General features: G+C 29.9%; 1 protein-coding gene across 2 annotated transcripts in view; it reads right to left on the bottom strand.

The window, feature by feature from the left end:
- Positions 1–8,073: 8,073 nt before the first annotated feature.
- The window catches only part of LOC129984835 (runt-related transcription factor 3-like), a 75,819-nt gene continuing 70,349 nt past the window's right edge, over positions 8,074–13,543 (bottom strand). For both annotated transcript variants that reach the window (XM_056094801.1, XM_056094802.1), the window contains exons 4-5: positions 12,789–12,974; positions 8,074–11,215 (exon numbers count right to left, since the gene is read on the bottom strand). In XM_056094801.1, the coding sequence (XP_055950776.1) occupies positions 10,497–11,215; positions 12,789–12,974 (905 nt within the window). In that variant the 3' untranslated portion in view covers positions 8,074–10,496. The remainder of the gene's footprint in view (positions 11,216–12,788; positions 12,975–13,543) is intronic.

Raw genomic sequence — 13,543 nt, 5'->3', positions numbered from 1 at the left:
TTCATATCTGTAATAATCTACATGAAAGTTTGTGAAACCATTTAGCAATAATATTAATTCACTTTGCTGACTTGTGCCAAATATGAAATTATTTTAATTGTGTACAATAGTTTTATTAACCTATTTCACCTCTGACAATTTTCAAAGTTCAATGATTTAAAGAAATTCCAGTTATAATTAGACTTGTCATTGGGTATCTTGATGTAATACATTTTAATTAGAGTCTGAAAAGTATAAAATGCTTATTTCTATTTTTTAAAAATTTCTATTTAGCAAGTTTTATACATTATCAAATTCTTCTTTAGATTGACATATAAAAAAATGTTTGCTGAATTAAAAGTTGCATAGTTGATACAACCAATTCTATTAATTAGGTAGGCGTCAAAAAAGAGGAAATTTGTTATTACAGTCTCTCAAAGCATCGTAACTTGAAATATTGATCGCATTTGAAATAATGGTTGGATTAAAAAATTATTTGAGTTATTTATAAGGTTTAGAAAATATTAAGCCATTTATTATTAATTCTGGGTTCAATTTCTAGCAGTTTTGTTATATATCATTTTCATTCTTTTAAAGGTATTGTTTTCTGTTATTAAATTCATACAAGCCTGAAGGCATGTTTTTAAAACTTCTTATAGTGGATTTTTACTTTACATGAATCAGATTAAATATATGAATCTGATTTTAGGTATAAGAAATTTTGTTAAATTTATGAAAAACTAGTTCTGCCAATGTAATTTTTATTTTAAACTATGGTAGCAGTTTTTTTTATGGTTTAAAATAATTTTGATTTATATATATAAAAAAAAAATTCAAATTCCAGGCTGGACTTATTTTATCAAGTTCTGTAAATCAAAAATTATCTGCACTTTCATTACAACTTTTCTGATATAGAACACACCAATTTCTATCATTGCTTATTTTACTGTTGTACCATGATGTTAATGCTATGAATGTTTAATCCGAATTCCTCCATTTTTCATCTCTCTGTTGCAGATATAGCATTGTTGCTTCATTAGAAGTTTGCATTAAAGAGCAGAGATCAGAGTCATCTGTTCAAAGGATTTGGAATATCAAATATGCAAGAATTTTTCGTATACTGTCATTGCAAAATGGGGTGGTGGAGGGGGGGGGGAATGAATGATTATGTAAAACTGTGTTTTGGAGGATCGAGAAGTTTAAAAGTGGTCAAAATAAATGTAATGCACAAAGAGGATGCAAAACAGCCATCTATCTCTGCTACAGAAGACAAAATTCAGCAAGCTAGTGCGATACCCTTGATATATAGAATGAGTTACATGAACCCAACAATAACTGACAATAAATTTCTGAAGAGGAATTGAATCTTTGCTCATCATTTCTCTTTGAGGCAAACTTCTAATAGATATATCTGTAACAAAAGGAGAAAAGGGGGTGGGGGAGAGACTCCACAATCAGGAATGGTTTTTCTAAAACTTTCTCATATACTCTCTGATAAGACTGTCATCCCAGAAAACTTTTGGATGTCAATGGCACTGGCGCACAATAGTTATGAAATATTAACCTTTGGCGCGAATCAGCATCTTTGCTGAATCTATCATGTGATCCTTGGCGAGTTTTTTTGGCATGCTAATAGTATACGAAAATCAAATTTGTGTTTAAGACACGTTTTTCTCTAACGATCGGGTCAAACATTTGATTCAAAGCTACACTTGTAGTCACAAAATCCCGTACTTAATTTGATATATTTAAGTCATTGCGCGTTTGAATTATCGCGTTTACACGCTTCTGAAACGACAGACTTACAGACAGTGTGTTGGATTTGGCTCATCATTTGACAGGGCCCTAGCTTATTGATAAATTTATATACTATTTTATCTATGTAGCTCCCTTAGTTTTGTAGTTATCGTGTTAATGTATATTCGGACAGACGGACTGAACAGAGTCTACTCAAAATGTGGTAGAAATCTGTAAATTTTGCGTAAAGACCATGTACTGGATTTCATCCGGATCAGCTCAAAACGTTTTTAAGTTATCGTGGTCACAGACAAAGAGATGGACATTTTTCAAAAATTGTGTTTTTCATCTAAAACGTGGGGATTCGTTAAAATTTTGAGTTCGAATTTTTTGACAATTACAATACTTTCTCATTTCTTCATGTAAAAGAGAATAAGAATGGCGAATTTAGGATCAAACTTTTATAATTTTGATTCTTTCGAACTGTTATAGTATTATCATAACAGTACAACAAGAAAACACCGAGGTCAGAAATCAGTGTGCACAATGCAAGAAGAGTTATGTCAAAAATGTAGATAATTTTTGGATAACCTTGGAATACATTGGTTCCACCAAAAAAGGAAATCTTTGTCATATTCTGTTTTAATTGCCTCGTATTTAATTTAGATAGTTTTTTTTTTTAATTAGCGATATTTTAAATTGTGGTGTCATTAGAATTCTATCAAAGAAAATTCATGTTCTTGAATGAAAATTTCCCAGACACAATGTTTGGAATTGTCAAGCCTTAAAATTGTGAAACTAAATCATGTTGACATATATGAAATTTTCGAACTGATTGTGGAGTCAAGTGTGTGCCATTTTGTTTTTATATAATTAATTCCTTGTTTTCTTATCTTATTTTATTTAATGTTAATTGAATTTGTATTATAAATGTGAGATTTTTAAAAATTGTTCTTTGAATTTTTACGATTTTTTAAAAAATATAATCTAGTCACTTGATTTTTGTAATATCTCTGATATAACTTTGCTTTATTTAGAATCATTTGTATTGAATGTGAAAAAAAGTGCTATAACGAATGTATTGAAATGTTTTTTAGTGATGATGAAGAAAGAGCTTCATTTAGATAGATGGATTCCATATCATATAGAATGCTATTTTGAGGGTTTGAATTCATATTGCATTTATGTCTATTATAGTTATATCTTATTTTAAACAATTGTATTTTATTTTGAATTTTATAGTAATATTCTAGTCATTTTACCCCTTCGAATCAAGATTTTTCAGTTCAAGCATGTGTGATGTAAGCCAAATTGTAAAATAAAATTATATTTTTGGTGTTTATCAATTTTTTGGATACATGTGCTATTAGTTTGTCAGAAGCTAATTATTATTAAATAGCATTTTTGACATTTTACGGGAGAACCCAAAGATGTTCCAGAGCAACTCCCAACCTCCCCCGAGATTACACCTATCCAGAAATGCGGCTGGAGTGAGGTGAAGGCAATAAGAATATCACAATCAGCAAAATTGAACTTAATGTTAATATATTTCTGAGGTAAAAAAATTGGAAGAAAATTTCATCTATAACATTGTTTTTAACGAATCCTTTGTAACCAATAGGAACTAATTAAAAGCTGCAAAATCATTTGCTAAGTAATTATATTACAAAAGCAATCAACTGTATCTAAATTCAGATTCGATGATGATAAGCTGTAACTGCTGTCATAAAATCGCATACGAAATGGCATATAATTAAGTCATTCCGTTTTTCAAATTTCTCATATATATATATAAATATGCTTGCGAATGTGCAGACCGACAGGCGGCCAACTCCTTGAACGGATTTGGTTTCAAATCTGATACATATCTACATTTCAGATGTTAAATCTGTGCACCAAATTTCATCCATCTATTTTTCTTCATTTTGTAGTTATTATGTTAATTTATATCCGGACAGCCGAGCAGAAAGACTGTTTTTCTAATGGATTTCTTTCAAAATTTGATAGAAAACTACAAATTTGGTTTGATTTTGATAGAAATCTACAAAAAGGCCATATACCAAATTTCATCCATTTAGTTTAAAGTGCTTTTGAATCATCACGTTCACAAATAAATAGACATGATTCCAAAAATGCCTTTTTAACACTAGGAGAGTTCTAAAACGTAAAGATTCCCTTCAAATCTTTCGAGTTCGAATTCTTTGGTAATTGCATTACTTTCTCTTTGTAGAATTCGCATACGAGAAAGTACAAATGTGTATTTATTTCATTCATGTTATAGAAGTTTTTATAATATTTTAAGTTCTTTCATTAAAATCTTCGGGATCTTATAAAATATATATAAGCTGAATCGAATTTACATATGTTCTGTTATCTATGACGTGCCATAAGCCATCTTGTTTTAATGGTCTAATTTTTATATTCTGTTCCATAATTTAATGTGACATTACATGAAAATGATCTTTGCAATCGATGGCTTCAAAAGTATGGACTTCAGCGCATGCAAGAAGTCAGTTAAAGGAAGAAACCACAAATGTATTGACGCACATTCACTTAATGGTATGGTAAATGTTTACTTTTTTCTGTGATATTGTTAGCGAATGTCTGCCTTTCGCATTTGTGTCACTGAAATTTATCGTGACAGAATTGAATTTAGTAATCATTTTTAGAGATACGCGAAGTGTGATATGAAACACAAACTCAGCTATATATAATTGGTTCAGTATATATATATATATAATTACTTGTTTCAATCCATCAGAAAACTATTTTCTTCCGAGTATGACAGGATACTAATAGTTCAGGCCAGTATGAAATAATTTGATGAGTTTTTTTTCTTTTTCATTTTGGACAAAAAAAAATTGTTGAGAACCAAAGCTGATTAAAAAAAGATTGATGGAACTAAGTAACATTAAATAATCTATTTTTTTCGTATGAAAGGGTAAGCTGAAATCGATCAATGTTTTTATGAAGCATATATTGGGCTCTTCTTTTAATTTCGATATATCTAAGTGTATATATGAATTTGATATCATTTTTCGTAATTCATTCAATTTTAAATTGCAATACCGATGGAATCCTTAAATTTCATTGCCTTTTAAAATTTTGAGCTAAAAATGGAACAGAAATTCCATCTATTAATTATTTCTTCTTTTTTTTTTATCACTTAGCTTTTTAGCTCGTCATTAAAAAGCTCTGGAAATTCGACGAGCTGTTAAAAAAGCGTTGTAACGAAGGTTTCGATAAAAATAACGAATGAGTTTTATAAATAGCTGTATGAAAAATTGTGTAAGAAATTTGATTTATATGGTTAACACTCATATTACTAATTGGCTGTTACTAAGTTTAGTAATTGCTTTTGATTTTAATACGATAGGATTATTTTGGTGATAGAATTAACTAGTGCCAGGAGGTCGCAGCATGTTTCATCGCCTTCCTAATTTAGACTAAGGCAGTCGCTTCATTCATAGAATGATTATATGGCTCCAACAAATTCTTGTTATTAGTTGACAATCTGTAATCAAGGATATATTCATGTTCAGAAAAGGAAAAAGAAGTGACAGCATTAAGTCTGTCGGATCCATATTCTTCTTTGACCATTGTCCTAAGTGGTTAGGTCCCTATAGTCTCTCTTCCCATGTTGCTATGTATTAGTCAATTTTTTTTTTTGGATAGTTAACGGATAGTGATAAATTAATGATAGAATTTCGAATTGGTTTGATTTGATAGGGCATTTGCTGTCGCAAAAAACATTTTTGATTATATAGCCATGTTCTATGTTACAAATAGTCAATTTGTTAATCTGCATTAAATAAAATAACTATAGAATTTTCTAAACATAAAAAAGAACAATATTCAGGTAAGATATTTTTTAAAAGTAAAAATGAGGATAAAGCACTTTATGAAGGATAGCTTTTAAAATAATACAAGAAGAATGAAAACATTCTTTAGGAATGGAGGATCGAGACATGATGTTGAAAATCTGTCGTGTATATAGGCCTGGTGCACGCTAGATATAGTATCATGAGATTAATTAATGCCTTCACTTCGATGTTTGTGGAAGTGGGGTTTGGATATAGGTTAATGTGTTGTTTTCATCTCAGCTTAAATTAAATTTACTAAGTCCATCCTTAAACAGTCAAAATGTATTTTCAACCAGCGAGAGAGGTCTCCCGAAAACTTTCTCGCATACTCTATAAAAGCTTGTTATGCCAAAGAGCTCATTGCATAGTAGTGACGTACAATGGTTACGAAATATTAAACTTTGGCGTGAATTTATCGTTTATACTAAATCTATCGTATCATCCTTGGTAATTTTTTTTTCTTTTAATTCTTGGCATGCGGTTAATAGTATCCGAAAATCGAATTTGCGCTTTAGACAAGTTTTTCTTAATCGACTGACACAAAGATTTGATACAAAACTGCACTGGTAGTCACAAAATCCCGCACTTAATTTGATATATTTAAGTCACTGCGTTTTTGAATGATCGGGTTTACCTGTTTCTGAAAGTACAGACCGACAGACAGTCAATTCACTTTTGGGTTTGGTTGAAAATTTGAGTCTCTACGCTATAGATGTTAAATCTGAGTACCGAATCGTATCTATGTAGCTCTCTTCGTTTTGCAGTTATCGTGTTAACTTATATTCGAACAGCCGGACAGACAGGCTACCATTGAATAGATTTTATTCATCTGCAAATTTGGCTTAAAGACCGTATATCAAATTTCAACTTTCTAGGTCAAAACGTTTTTAAGTTATCTTTGTCGCAGACAGACATTTTCCAAAAAAATGTGTTTTTCGAACTCAGGGAGATCTAATCTCGAATTCTAATCTTTTGACGAATCGCTTTCGAATCTTTTCTAATCTTTTGACGATTGCTGTATTTTCTCTATACTTCCTACATGAGAAAGTAAGTTTAGCAAAACATATAATGGATTTAGTTTGCTTGCCAAGAAAATACAGTTCATTCTATTAACTGATTTTAACTGTGTGAAGATTGGAGAGTAAGGATTTTTATATTTGTCTATAGAAATAAATTTTTTAATGTTGAAAAAATACTCTTCAGTTTAGAACTGTGTGAAGATTGGAGAGTAAGGATTTTTATATTTGTCTATAGAAATAAATTTTTTAATGTTGAAAAAATACTCTTCAGTTTAGAAATAAAGACACATTTCAAGTTTTCAAATATTTTATAAATAACTTTATGCATGAAGAACAAAAAATTTAAGAACATTTACAATTAAAATCTTCAATAAAGTATGTATATTTTACAGTAGATATCTAAGCAATGAAATATACAAGTGCATACACATTTATTTATACAATAAAAAGTTTTAATATCTTTGGTTTTCTTTGCATATACCAGACAAAAATTATTGCACTTATATTATAATATAAAATAAATAAACTCAAAACAAAGATAAATATTAAACAAATATAGATTCGAAAAATTCTTCGAATTTTCTTTAGAGATATAATCATATTAATTTTATCATATTTTGTCTTCAATTTCTCATTAGCAGTTAATAAATTATTTTAACGTAATTGATGATGAATGTATTAATCTCAAAGTTTATCATCTTCCAAAAGAAATTTGAACTGCATCGATTTTGTTTTCGAATCTTAATACTGAATCTGGCAGACGATTTTTTTTATTGTTTATTGTTGTTTCGTAAAATTAATAAAAGCATAAAATCTCAATCCGATTTCAGCTGGAGTTTTCAGAAATATTTTTTACAGGTAGTTTTCAACATGATAGAATGAACATTTGATGTCCCAAATTATATTTTTTATCTTTGAATATTCATTGAAAGATTTGTTTAATTATGTTGCAAATTAACTGTATTATTAGATTTGTTATTTTAATATATACTTTATTAATAGGATAGTAACTTAAAAGATTCTGTTTAGATATTACTTTTCCTGAATATTTTAAATAAATAAAGATTTTTTTATTAAATAGTAAAAAGAAATAATTTAAATTATAATTAATTTTTAAGCCTAATATCTTCAGCGTTTTTTAAAAAAAGGAGAAAAAATGATTTAAAAGTAAACACTTTTGAATATTTCCAAATTTTTATTTTTTAAAAAGAAAATTTATTTTTTAATAAAAAAAAAGTTTTCATTAAAATATGTAAATATAAAAAAAAAAACTTTTATACTTAGTTTCTAAATTTAACTCTTTTTGTAAGCAAACTAGAAACGATATGAGTAAAAACGATTAATTAGAATCTAGCTTAAAATTTTGATAATTTTTTTTACAAAAATGTAAACAATTGCATGAAAAAAATTAATTATCCATTAAAATGTTGTGGTTTTTGAAAATTTTTCTTTTCGTATATTTCTTAGAGGGATGATATAATTTTTCAATCTTTTCTGAATTAAAAAAAAAATGTATATATTTATATGCAAGTACGTATAAGAGAAATATTGATTTTATTATAATTACTATTTCTCAGAAGTACTTATTTCTCCATTGGGTTTGTTTCAAACATATACATATATGTTAGCTCTCGTACAATATTTACATAATTTCATATCCGGAATTTTACATTTCGTAGGAAAAAAAAAATGTACCATACTCATTTTAAATTTAGCGTGAAATAAATTTTAGCGTTCTTTTAGGTATAAAAAATTTTAAATTATGCAAAAATACAATTAATTTTTAAATTTACCTTCCCTTTTATTATTTACTTTTAATATACCAAATATTCACTAGAGTAAACATTATGTCTTTGTTAAAATGAACTTTACAGTTTGCATATTGGTTTTAATCTTACATAACTTTTAATTATCATAGTGGCATTGTTTGCAATCGATATTTCTTTAAAACTGATCTGCCTAGGCTTTGTTTCATTGCTAGTTTAGAAAGTAATTTTCAGTGGCAGAGTAAAGATTATGCTAACAACTTTTTAAAAAAATTTAAAAACGTTTTACAAATAATATTCTGAAAACTGGCACTAAATTTGAGAAAAAAAAAATTCGGATTTTGGAAAATTTCCGAATATTTACATACAACTGTTCATATTAAAGCTGTATATAAAAGGAATTTTTATATTTCAATAATTCTTTTTCCATGTCTCAAAAAAAAAAAAAAACATTTTGATGTCGAGAATGTCAACGCTTGTAAACTACGGAATACCATGTAGAGTAAGTTCTTCGAATCTTCACATAAGAATATGAAATTTAAAATCTAATTTATTTATTTTTCTTAAAAAAGAAAATTATTTTTTTGATTTAATTTTGGAAGAGAGATTTGCTGCTTTTTAATAAGGAGGAAAGAAAACTATTTATTATTGTTAGAAATTTTGAAAAATTTATTGAAATTTTTCAAGAATTTTAGAATAGTTGCCTTTAATTGGGCTTTTTAATTTATGATAGTTTTTAATCATAAAATTCTCATATATCCCACATGTTTAACTTATTGTAGCATTTTAAGTCTAAGCATAATAATTTCGAAATATTTAATGAACAAAATTTGAATTAATACTCATGATTTTAGGTCATTTAACAGTCGGTAAGCTATATCCGTAAATAAGTAAAGATTTGGACCGTTACTTTTTCTATTTATTTCTTGAGTCAGATATATACAGGTCGTATGCTGAATATGGATGGATAATGTTTCAATGTCTGGATGCATTAATCTTTAATGATTAACCTATTGAACTCAATAGAAACGTTAAGAAGGAAATAGATTTTGTTGAAAGCTAAAAGTTTATAATTAAAAATGTTCAAGTTATAAAATCAAAGCACATGTATTAAATTGAAATAATTCGTTGTTATTTTTGTAAAATCAATCAATGTTCAAGTGGTGTACGGTTAATACTTTTGCCCAGTTCACTGCGAGCTTTGAAAGAAGAAAAATCGTGACGTCACAGAATAAGTAAGACAACGCGGAGTTTAATTACATCAGTTTTCCTCTTATTTTATAGTTCGATATATTTTACTTAAGATGAAAATGATACCTTCTCTGCTAATAAAACCAAATCTACAAGATTTTGATCCGAACATTGATTACAATTTTTAAATCTGATTTACTCTATAAATAAACCGAATAGAAAATAAAAATAATCAGTATCCGAAATCAATTATGCCGCACTTCTTAATTAAAATAAGTAGCTGGCATTTTTTTTCATGGAATGTTTCATATACATGTAAATATGGTTCGAATAAAAACATGCCTGTTCAAAGCATTGTAGAGAAAAGGTGAGTGGTCTTTAAAATGCCAGATCTTATTAATATGCATGTCAGGAATGGGAAAAACTATTTCAAATAAGATTGAAAGGAATATCCGATAAAAAATATCATTTTTTTTTCCATCTCACTATGCTTAAATGGATATTGAGTGTTTAGGAATTATCAGCATTTACTGCACTCTTTTACATTTACAATTAATAAATGGTAAAAGAATGCAATACAATAAGAATATAACTTTATATTCACTATCAAATGTCCAATGTGTATCAATTATGATCCGGATAATTATTCGATTATCTTTCAAATATACTTACATTAGAGATCATTCCCCATTTCCATTATCATTAATTTTAGGATTTTTCTGAAATATTCGTTTTGCCATGTTTTGAAATGCATAACACCGGAATAAGGCATTCATAAGAATGTTAAATTTTTTATCCTCACCAATGCTTCGAACAGAAATGCTTTACTTTTATCTATTCCATAATGAGGATGGTACATTTGAGCAGATGATAAAAAGAAGATTTACAATCACTGCATGAGTCACCGGGTAAACGCGCGTTAAGAATTTATTAAGTGTATATCAGTAAGGCCTCCAAACTGTCGCAACTTCATTCTGTGCTGTCCGTTGAGATGGCAATGCATTCAAACGCAGGGCATCGAGTCTTTCACGCGCATTCGGCAGTGATTCATGCCCATTCGTGCCACTGCCATCTGAGCGAGGCTCGTCAGAAGACGGCGATTGCAGTTCTTTGTTGAGCAATTCTGTATTGCTTATCTGCTGAGCCTCTTCATGCTGAGCCGCCATCGCGGCTGCCAAGTCATACGAGTTTCTGGCATCGTTTCCAAGAAGATGAATGGATGGATGTAGATGGCTTTGCTGGTACAGCTGTGGGTACAGCAGAGACGGAGGTACCATGCTTGGTCCTAAGTACATACCTGGTCCCCCAGCCGTGCCATTGCTGCCATAGTAGCTCTGAGAAGCCAACAGATAACTAGCGTGGTTGACTGATATTGTTGAAGTTGAAGCACCTGGTAGAACTGGAATGTTAGTCCGTGGTACTGACAGAGATGTGTTGGAGACTGGGATTTTTCCAGTTTCGACAGATAGAGGACCTTGGTTGGATTCTGAAGTGGCCGCTGAAGTAGCTGAAGATGGACTGCTGTTTAGCGGTCGGCACGCTGATAGCTCACTCTTAGCTTGACTTAAGTTGTCGAGGAAGGGCTTGAACGTGAATGCTGAAGATGGGTGAAGTTGGCTCGTGCCATTGGTTGGTGTAGAGTCTGGAGATGTATTGGGATCTGAAAGATATGCATTTCGTTTAGAAATAAAATAAAATTGATAGATGGTTTTTTTTATATCTACTTTTGAACTGAAAAAATATTATAGAAAAAAGAACAGATCACTCATTGCGATTGATATAATCCTTCTGCAGGAGCAAAATCAAAATCAGCAAAGTGATAGAAATATAATTAATAAAATAATATATTTATGATATTATATTTATTTTCCAGGTTTCAAATAGGAGCAAGAATAACGTTTAAAATATGCAGATTATCTAAAAATGTATTCTGGATCAAATTTGTTATCGTATGTTTTTGTCATGAATTTAACCTTATAGCACAGTATCAAAATTAATAATAAGTAAATGGTTTGATTTCATTTGATTTGGTGAAGTCCACTGGCATATAACCATTTTTGATTCAACTGCATTAAACATAAGGTTTGGTTTAAAAACTTGTTCAAAAATTAAATCATACGTTATGGCCAGGCAACTTGCACACTTTGAAAAAAAAAAAAAACTTTAACTGCAGGAAAATTATGACTTTAAAAATCAGACCGTATAATCATTTTTTTTTGGGGGGGGAGATGAAAATGGGAAACTTTTTGAAGGATGTCTTTAGAGTATTACATAGAAAACGAAAGCAGCAAATGAGTTGATTATTAAAATATGGATATTCTATTAGAACATGGAGAACCAACATCAGGTGTTGATTTACTATGGATCGACGAGCAGTTTTCTAAAGCAAATGTTTATGCCTGACTCGAGTATTGCTAATTCTTAATCAGATAAGAATTGTACCGAGGTTTCTATGTCAAATAGTCAGTTAAATTAATTAGCGATTAAGTGAGCGAAGTACAATAGACACTCGAATACCCACGGTCGTTAACACCAAAATATTGTTAAAAAATTTAAATAAAAAATAAAAGACGATTTTTTAAACCTAAAAATGATGATTTTTAGGTTAGGTTAGGTTAGGTTTCCACCGATAAAGAAGGAAGGAAAACCAACGAACTTTACAATACAGAAATCTGTTGTTTATTGCCATAATTCTAACTATATGTTTCCGTTTGTAAATAAATTATTTAAGTCCTATTAAAACAGGAAATGGTATGGTATCTCCATTTTGTCCGATATTCTGAATGCCCATTATATCGTGAAACTTTCGTAATAATCCTGTTGGGCAATTTGTGGGAATAGGAAAATAAAATTTCTGTGTTGATTTGTGTTCCTTTTTTGGCCATTTTGTGGATTAACTGAGGAATGAGAAATTTCTGTAAGCAACTTTCTTGCCTCACCAATTCAAATAATTTAAAGTATCTACGATGTTGAAAGTTCATTACATAAATTCAGAATTTAGATGATTATGGCAACTGTTTCATATTTCACACAAATGTATTTCGTACAATGCATTTTATTCATTTTAGTTGCGTATTTAAATAAATTGAGTCATCGAGTTTTTTTTTTTGTTATAAATAACAAGAAAATATTAAAATTTATTTATATTAAAGTACAATTTAATATAAAAAGATATCACGGCACATCCATTTATAACATTTCTATAAGGATCTTTCACAGATACTTTGATTTACCTGTCAGAGTGGAAAGGTGTGCATCTTGACTGGACGCAGTGGTTGCAGTGAAGGCGCTGTCTATGGTGTATCCGGCAAATCCGGCTCCACGGAAAGCAGCTGAAGTGAAGTAAGGTGAATAATGAGCGTTATATGTTAGCCAGTGAGGATGATCACCAGCCGCAAAATTGAAGGTCTGCGACAGATCTGAAAAACAAATACATGATTAGACATTTATATTTCATAACAAGATTACATGAATTTCATTTTTCTATTATACCATAGACAGTTACTCCGATTCATCCGAAGGCCCACGGAAAAATCTGAATGACTGAGCGCTGAGATAGCATTGACGGGAACTGAGGTGCCATCACCGGCTTCAGGACAACCCCCTTCCGTAGGAAATACATCTTGCTATCGTAGTACAGGTAGCTGACTCCACGCCATTTCTGTACCAACCAAGGTGGTGAAAGCCAACCATCATACCGAAAGCTTTTCATCTCTATGTCAGAGATATCTTCCAATAATTTACAGACTTAGAGAATCTATTTTCCGTTCATAAATTGTTTTTTTTTTAAATGCAGATGACTTACAATTTTGCATCAGTACATATTTAATCACATGATGCATACGGGTCCGGAATCTATATCTGCTCAAACAAAGCTTGATTTGTATGCAATGATAGAGGATATTATTAGAGGCGGCCTTTAACCAATTGGACCAATTATTCCCATTTTGATCCCATTTCAGAATGAGTTCGATCTACTCTTGGCTCA

The sequence above is a fragment of the Argiope bruennichi genome, chromosome 9, assembly GCF_947563725.1.
Source record: "Argiope bruennichi chromosome 9, qqArgBrue1.1, whole genome shotgun sequence".
Lineage (NCBI taxonomy): Eukaryota > Metazoa > Arthropoda > Arachnida > Araneae > Araneidae > Argiope > Argiope bruennichi.
The sequence above is the reverse complement of the archived record's forward strand: the minus strand, read 5'-3'. Positions and strand labels throughout refer to the sequence as shown.